Below are 8,481 nucleotides of genomic sequence, written 5' to 3'. Positions count from 1 at the left end.
AAAGCTGGCAATATTCTACCGGCAAATCAGTATGACAGGCACAGGATCTGCCATTTTGAGTGTGCTCCCTGAATATTGTGAACTGTTTAAAGATCCTATTCTGCCCATCCGGAGCCTACAGTCTCTTGTCCATGGAACTGGCCTCAACAGGAGTGACCTACCGGCGCTGCAACAGCACTGTCAGACCATAAAGACTGTTGCAGATGTGTCCGAGGAACAGGCAGTGCAGATGGAGAGACGGACAAGGGGACAGCACACATCATCCCTTTGGTTTGCTGCAAGGGCTGGGAGAGTCACCGCCTCTTCAATGCATAATGTCTATGGAACAGACCTCAGTTCTCCAGCAATCTCCACTGTAAAGAGGGTGTGTTACCCAACTCGTGGACCAGGAACAGCTGCCACCAGTTGGGGAATCAAACATGAGGAAACAGCGAGGCAAGCATACACAGCGCAAACAGCACACCAGCACACTGATCAACAAGTGCAAACCTGTGGGTTTTTTGTCAACCCAGCCTTCCCACAAGTAGGGGCCTCACCAGATGCCATTGTAAACTGCACCTGTTGTGGGAAAGGCTGCGTGGAGGTGAAATGCCCAGCAAAATACAAGGACTGCACAATCCTTCAAGCTTGTTTATCAGATGACCGCAACTTCTGCTTACATGTAGTCGATGGTCATGTGCACCTTAAAAAGAATCACCAGTATTACACTCAAGTCCAGACTCAAATGTTTGTGACAGAGAGCTCCTACTGTGACTTTGTAGTGTGGACCTTGAAGGATACTGTGATTCTGCGCATAACTCCAGATAGTGCTTTTTGGAATGCACGACTACAAAAGGCACAGGACTTCTTTGTGAAGGTGGTTCTCCCTGAACTTGTTGTGCAATATTTCACTATCCCACCTACCTCTCAATCATCGCCTGGTCCCAGCGTGCTACGGGAACTACAACAGTCACAGCCACAACAAGTATGTGGGAAGAGGCAGAGAAAGCAGCCTGCCAAAAAGTCAGCGAAGAGGACAAAGGACGTGTGGTGTCTCTGTGCTGGACCAGAGGAGGGTGAAATGGTGGCCTGTGACAACGAGAACTGCCCAGTCCAGTGGTATCACTTCAGTTGTGTGGGGCTAGTGGTCACGCCCTCTGCTGACACGCCATGGTTTTGCCCTTCTTGTGCTGAATAATGTTGTTTGTTTGTTTTGTTTTCTGTCCCTTTGCACTTATAAATGTATTATTTTATTATTATTTTTTACTTATGATGTCCATGTTTACATACTGGAAAAACAGTCACAGCCACAACAAGTAGGTGGGAAGAGGCAGCGAAAGCAGCCTGCCAAAAAGTCAGGACTGGAAAAAATTTATACTTTGAATGCAATTTGTACTTAGTTATATTTATTATTGTTATTACTCATATTGTCGATGTTTACATGCTGGAAACATTTATACTTTGAATGCACACATGTTCTTTTGCACTGTTTTTTTCTTTAGCACTTTTTTTGCACTATTAACTGTTTCCAAATTGCAATTGTTTAAATTGCAAATCCTTTTATGATTTTTCCATGAGATCACAACCCCACAAAAAACTAAAGAAATGAATAATAATAACAATGTATATATATGTATATGTATATATAGTTCTCAATAAATATTGCTAAGCCATATCAAGTTGTTTCAAGAATTTATTTCAAACAAATGAATAAGGCACTCAAACACAGGTGCCAAAGTCAAGGCCCGCGGGCCCTCAGTGTATTTGGGTTTGACACCCCTGCACTCAAACAACACTTTTGCACATGTTTGTTAGGGCACAGCAAACAGTGACAATCTTATCTAAAGGCATTAGGTTTTCACCCTCACATTTGAGAAGCATGTGCACAGGTGAGTGTAAGAATCTGAATTTGTTGCGCACAACACCAATCACCCTCTCAACATGAATTCTCAGATGTGCTATGGCCCTCGTCTCCTCCACATCCTTCGCCTCCAGCTGTGCACGACCCCTTGTGAATGTAGGTATTTTCACCTCAGCACACATCATGCCCACACTTTCCCTGATATTAAAGCCCCTATCTGCCAGCACAATGTCACCTGGTAACAGTTTGTTCAGGAAACCACTTTGCTCAGTTATATGTTTGTCGCTTGTGCGCCCACCCCACCCTTTCGATATGAATGAAATGACACCCTGGGGCGTGATCACAATTAGGTATTTCATGGTGTATGCGTGTTTATATTGAGAGAAAGTCTGTGCCCGTGCCAGTACATTTGAGGGTTTCTCAATGAAGATCTCGAAGCAGTCCACAATGGCAGCCACATTTTTCCCAAAAGACTCGACGAACTGGTGTGGCATACTTGTCAATAAACATTCCCTGCTTGGCCAGTGCACCAATGGACATAGCTGCGTGTACATCACTGCAAGGGTATGGTGAAAGGCATCTGCAACAGTTGTTCTATGCACTCTAAACAGATGGCTGAGGTGCTGTGTTGGCAGGTCAAGTCTCAGGCGCATTAAAGTCAATAGGAGAAGCTGGAAGGGTGAGAGCTTCTTCATCCTACCTTGAGGCAGATATGGAGTGAGGGTGAGTAGAAGAGTCTGGAATAAAGAAAACTTTGGAAGCCCTGTGTAGTACTTCACTGTGCTATCATCACCTCTCAGAAAGCTCTCATTCATCTGATACTCATTCAGCTCCTGCTTCAGCGCTCTGTTTTCCTCTAATAGCCTGTTGATAACATCTCGTCGAGATGAACAGAATTCACATTCCAGGTCCGGGTCCTGGGCTGGTGGCGACTGCTGCGGGTCCTGGGCTGGCGGCGGCTGCTGCGGGTCCTGGCTGGTGGCTGATGGCGGCTGCTGCGGGTCCTGGCTGGTGGCTGATGGCGGCTGCTGCGGGTCCTGGGCTGGCGGCGGCGGCTGCTGCGGGTCCTGGGCTGGCGGCGGCTGCTGCGGGTCCTGGCTGGTGGCTGATGGCGGCTGCTGCAGGTCCTGGGCTGGCGGCGGCGGCTGCTGTGGGTCCTGGCTGGTGGCTGGTGGCGGCTGCTGCGGGTCCTGGCTGGTGGCTGGTGGCGGGTGGTTCTGTAACATCTCGTATGATGGTTTACCTACAACAGAACAGACAGAAAATCTATGTAATCAATGCTTTAAACTGGCAACAAGTAAGCATAATGTCATAAACAGAATCTCAACTACTTTTTAGTCATCTCATAAGATTGTTCACTTAAAACAGAATACCAGAAAATCAATAATCAATACTTTAAACTGGCAGAACACATGCAAAATAAAGAAAAGGCCTGAGAGGGTAGGGTACTCTTGGTATGACAAAAGGGCACAGTTGGTACACAAGACAAATATTGGGAACCACTTTTTGTAGAGAACAAATAGACAGAGACAAACACACTACAGCAACCAGTTATTCCACCATCAAGGTAGCATAATGTCATAAGCAGAATCTCATCTACTTTTTAGTTATTATTATTGTTTGAGCATTTCTGAAGAATAAATAAAGAAAACTTTGGAAGCCCTGTGTAGTACTTCACTGTGCTATCATCACCTCTCAGAAAGCTCTCATTCATCCGATACTCATTCAGCTCCTGCTTCAGCGCTCTGTTTTCCTCTAATAGCCTGTTGATAACATCTCGTCGAGATGAACAGAATTCACATTCCAGGTCCGGGTCCTGGGCTGGTGGCGACTGCTGCGGGTCCTGGCTGGTGGCTGGTGGCGGCTGCTGCGGGTCCTGGCTGGTGGCTGGTGGCGGCTGCTGCGGGTCCTGGCTGGTGGCTGGTGGCGGCTGCTGCGGGTCCTGGCTGGTGGCTGGTGGCGGCTGCTGCGGGTCCTGGCTGGTGGCTGGTGGCGGCTGCTGCGGGTCCTGGCTGGTGGCTGATGGCGGCTGCTGCGGGTCCTGGCTGGTGGCTGGTGGCGGCTGCTGCGGGTCCTGGCTGGTGGCTGGTGGCGGCGGCGGCTGCGGGTCCTGGGCTGGCGGTGCTGTCCTGCGTTTTGCTTGCCGCTGATATCTCGCTCCATCCGTTTTTTTAATATCGTTGTGGCCTAACCGCAATGATGGTGTCCAGTCAGGGTGGTTCTGTAACATCTCGTATGATGGTTTACCTACAACAGAACAGACAGAAAATCTATGTAATCAATGCTTTAAACTGGCAACAAGTAAGCATGTCATAAACAGAATCTCAACTACTTTTTAGTCATCTCATAAGATTGTTCACTTAAAACAGAATACCAGAAAATCAATAATCAATACTTTAAACTGGCAGAACACATGCAAAATAAAGAAAAGGCCTGAGAGGGTAGGGTACTCTTGGTATGACAAAAGGGCACAGTTGGTACACAAGACAAAAATTGGGAACCACTTTTTGTAGAGAACAAATAGACAGAGACAAACACACTACAGCAACCAGTTATTCCACCATCAAGGTAGCATAATGTCATAAGCAGAATCTCATCTACTTTTTAGTTATTATTATTGTTTGAGCATTTCTGAAGAAGCAACAGTTTGATAGCTGTGTAGCTACTTCTGATGCACTTCAGGGTCTGCAATAACATACGGTCAACAAAAGCTCCGTAGGTTTAAGAGACGACAACATAAAGATATTTTTAGAGAACTTACCTGAGTGAAAATGTAGATTACAGACTCTCATCGACTGGGGGGTGCGATTGAAAGTAAGGTCCTTTCTTCGTATTGCAGCCAACCAAGAAATCCGTCGTCTCCTCGTCAGATCAGAGACCTGCTCTCCTCGATTCTTTATCCATTTGGGGATTCTAAAAAACTGCAACCCGTTGTTGCTAAGTTTCCCGTTGGAATTGTGTGATGTACTGGAGCAGTTTTTGATACAGCAGTGATTTCCAGGCATTGTAAAAGATTAGATTACGGAGTAAACGACTTGCTTTGTATTGTTTTGCTAAGGCTTTTGCCGCCGGGAATCCTTCCAACATGGCGGAGAAGGGGAGGATCTCGCGGGGGGAGGGGCGGGGCTTTGAGTCGTGACGACAACTCCTCACTCTCAATAGACTAAAAATTGTAGTAAAAGATAGGCTACAAAGAGGTAGACATATTCTAGATGGGTGTGTCTTGAACAACAATGTTTCAAGGGATAGTTCACTCAAAATTGAAATTTTACTCATTATCTACTCACCCTCATGTCGACTAAGAAGTTTCAGAGTCCTCCGTGCCTTCTCGTAGTTACAGGGGGGCTCGGCGCAGCACTGCATGTAAATGTAAATGTACTTTATTTATACAGCCCTTTACAACAATCCTTTTGGAGTACCAAAGTGCTTTACATAGTGTAATAATAAAAAGAAAGAAGCAGAAATAAAACAATTTGAAAACAATAAAAACAGTGAGAGCAATAAAATACAGCAAAGTCAAATAAGTTAAAATAAAATAAAATGAGATAAAAGTGCCATCATGCTACTGGGTATTAAAAGCCATCCTAAATAAATAGGTTTTTAGCCTGGATTTAAAAAGGCCCGGGTCTGAGATGAGACGCATCTCGGTGGGGAGCTTGTTCCAGAGCCTGGGAGCAACGACGGAAAAGGCTCGGTCGGCCCAGTGTTTGTATTTTGATCTGGGCACTTCCAGTACAAGTTGATTCGTCGACCTCAAAGCTCTACCTGGATCTCGGGTGGTTAAAAGCTCGGATAAATACAGTATAATGGGGCAAGGCCGTGAAGAGCTTTAAAAACAAACATTATAAGTTTAAAATCAATTCTAAAAAGGACAGGAAGCCAGTGATGTCCATATGATGGTAGCAAATGGGGCTCACTTTTCTTCGTCCAAAAAGACACACCAAAAAACATCCAAATACCTCCATAGTGCTCGTCTGTGATGTCTCTCTTGTATTGAAGCCCACGTGATTTGCGGAGCCGTGAACTGGGGAAATTGGGGAACAATTTCTCATGTCGGGGCTTCAATACAAGAGGGACATTACAGACGAGCACTATGGAGGTATTTGGATGTTTTTTGGTGTGTCTTTTTGGACGAAGAAAAGTGAACCCCGTTCGCAACTGCATATGCAGTGCAGTGCTGTGCCGAGCCCCCCTGTAACTCCGAGAAGGCACGGAGGACTCTGAAACTTCTCCCAACCCTTAGTCGACATGAAGGTGAGTAGATAATGAGTGAAATTTCAATTTTGAGTGAACTATCCCTTTAAAACCATGTCAGGAACTTCAGAGGCACTAACACTTAGGAACGGCACTAGATGCCAGGGCAGAATCACTTGTTGACACGATACATGAGCAGTGGCATTGGCCAAAATTGTAGTTTGTAAATTGAGTAGTTAAACTACAAAGTAAATGACTCAAAAAGTAGTCGAAAGCTCAAAATATGAATGTAGTTGAACTACCGCATGTTTCCCATTAATAAATGAGTCTGTGGCGGCCCGCCACTCTCTCTCCCTCGTGATGGCGCACACATACGCACTTACACACACAAACACAGGCACATGGACGGGTCTCGTTGTAACGGTAATAAACAAATGCGCTAAATCACGCTAATATGTTCAAATTGCACTTGTCATCTGTATACAAGGGGTGTCCCATTTCTAAGTCACAAAATAGCCCTTAACACTTGGTTTTTAGGACTATTAAGATTAAGTAGATCAGATTAGTTGAGCTTGAGGGTTAAGATAGGAATTGGAATTCACCCTAAGTCTCCCCAACACTGCTACTAGTCATTTTCTATGGAGGTGTAGTTTGATGGTGGTAACTGGAGGATTCAGTTTGATCAGGGTGACGTTATGGATTACTGATTGGCGAATGGATGCACATGGCTGCAGGAGATGCTGTTGGTGTCCACTGAGAAGACAATTGTGGTTGATACAGACATGAGTGACGGTATGAAGACACTATTGTTCATGATGTGCGTTTCATTGTTTCTGCAGGTGATCAGCACCTGTTGAGGATTAAAGCAGAGGATCCTCCTGAGTTGACCACTAGTCTGGATCAGGAGAACCCAGAGAGTCTACATATTAAAGAAGAAAAGGGAGAACTATTGACCACTCCAACTTTCTCCCTCGCTTTTCTTCATGAGAAGAGTGAGGATGAGGAGGAGGAACCTCAGTCCCTACAACCTCATCAAAGACAAACTGAGGCAGAGCCTCCATCCAGCAGCTCAGCTGAACAGATGGAGGCTGATGGAGACGACTGTGGAGGATCTGAACCAGCCAGGAACTCAGATCAACCTGAAGATCTTCAACCAGATACAGACGATGAGGTCTCAGAGTCGTCCTCTGAGTCGTTCTCTGAAGCTGAAGACAGTGATGATGACTGGAGAGAAACCAGAGCACCTGAGTCAGGTTTGAACAGTGAAGCTGTTCATGTAAGTGATGAAGAATGTGACACTGGTAAGAAGTCTCACCGCTGCTCGGAGTGTGGGAAAACGTGTAAAAAAGCCTGGGATTTGAAGATACACATGAAAATCCATAAAGGAGAGAGACCATTTGACTGTGCTTCCTGTGGGAAAAAATTTGGCACGAAAAGGGTTTTGAAGACACACATGAAAATCCATAAAGGAGAGAGACCATTTGACTGTGCTTCCTGTGGGAAAAAATTTGGCAGGAAAGCACATTTGAAGGTACACATGAGAGTCCATACAGGAGAGAGACCATTTGACTGTGCTACCTGTGGTCAAAAATTTAGTCTGAAAGGGAGTCTAAATGACCACATGAGGATCCATACAGGAGAAAAACCATTTGGCTGTGCTACCTGTGGTCAAAAATTTAGTCGAAGAGAGCGTCTTAAACTCCACATGAGGATCCATACAGGAGAGAGACCATTTGACTGTGCTACCTGTGGTCAAAAATTTAGTCTGAAAGGGAGTCTAAATGACCACATGAGGAGCCATACAGGAGAGAGACCATTTGAGTGTGCTTCCTGTGGGAAGAAATTTGGCAGGAAAGCGCATTTGAAGAGGCACATGATAGTCCATACAGGAGACACCATTTGACTGTGCTACCTGTGGTCAAAAATGTAGTCTGAAAAGGAGTCTAAATGACCATATGAGAGTCCATACAGGAGAGAAGCCATTTGGCTGTGATAAAAAAAATTAGGCTTTGAGCGAATTTTATTGTGCACTTGAGAGTCCACACACAGGAGAAACCATTTCTTTGTGCTATTTGTGGGACAAGATTCACCAAAAACTCAAGTCAGTTTTGTTACACACAAGTCATTTACTTGTAGTTTTTTTTGACGAGATATTTTGTCAACAAGAAGATCTTTACGTACACGCAAGAATGTGGTATAAATGAATAATGGTTTCAAGCGCTTTGGGTGACATGAAGAGCGCTATATAAATGTAAGCGAGTGAGTGTTGAGTATATGTAAACTCAGGAATGCCACTAAAAGCTGCAGCAGAAACAAACTGCTGCAGTTACAAGTTGATAATAATAAATTGTGTTAAAAAGGGATTTTTATAGTTCTGTAAAATCTCTTTCTGGTATTGTTGTACTTTGTGGAAACATCTTTTGTTTTGTTACTAAACTAATTGAGGG

The 8,481-nt window shown here is 44.9% G+C and overlaps 2 protein-coding genes across 2 annotated transcripts; one reads left to right on the top strand and one right to left on the bottom strand.

Annotated features, from left to right (window-relative positions):
- Positions 1-1,764: 1,764 nt before the first annotated feature.
- On the bottom strand, positions 1,765-4,070 carry LOC146960285 (uncharacterized). Its single transcript, XM_085772465.1, has 2 exons — positions 3,533-4,070; positions 1,765-3,083 (listed from the first exon to the last, which is right to left on the bottom strand). The coding sequence occupies exons 1-2, from the start codon at positions 4,068-4,070 to the stop codon at positions 1,765-1,767; spliced, it is 1,857 nt and encodes a 618-aa protein (XP_085628591.1).
- A 1,402-nt stretch (positions 4,071-5,472) lies between these two features.
- LOC146960284 (uncharacterized) lies at positions 5,473-7,937 on the top strand. Its single transcript, XM_085772464.1, has 2 exons — positions 5,473-5,545; positions 6,874-7,937. The coding sequence occupies exons 1-2, from the start codon at positions 5,473-5,475 to the stop codon at positions 7,935-7,937; spliced, it is 1,137 nt and encodes a 378-aa protein (XP_085628590.1).
- The last annotated feature ends 544 nt before the right edge of the window (positions 7,938-8,481 follow it).

Source organism: Trachurus japonicus, unplaced genomic scaffold (assembly GCF_045865225.1).
Source record: "Trachurus japonicus isolate A0001 unplaced genomic scaffold, Traja_1.0 AP030505.1".
In the NCBI taxonomy this organism is placed as follows: Eukaryota; Metazoa; Chordata; class Actinopteri; order Carangiformes; family Carangidae; genus Trachurus; species Trachurus japonicus.
This window is presented reverse-complemented; position numbering and strand designations above follow the sequence as displayed.

Bases quoted from the DNA above. Each gene is read 5' to 3' on its own strand.
- LOC146960285 (XM_085772465.1), bottom strand. From the start codon at position 4,070: ATGTTACAGAACCACCCTGACTGGACACCATCATTGCGGTTAGGCCAC. The intron at 3,084-3,532 runs GTGATGATAGCA...GTTCTGTTGTAG, and splicing joins GAATGAGAGCTTTCTGAGAG to GTAAACCATCATACGAGATG.
- LOC146960284 (XM_085772464.1), top strand. From the start codon at position 5,473: ATGAGACGCATCTCGGTGGGGAGCTTGTTCCAGAGCCTGGGAGCAACG. The intron at 5,546-6,873 runs GTTTGTATTTTG...TTGTTTCTGCAG, and splicing joins AAAGGCTCGGTCGGCCCAGT to GTGATCAGCACCTGTTGAGG.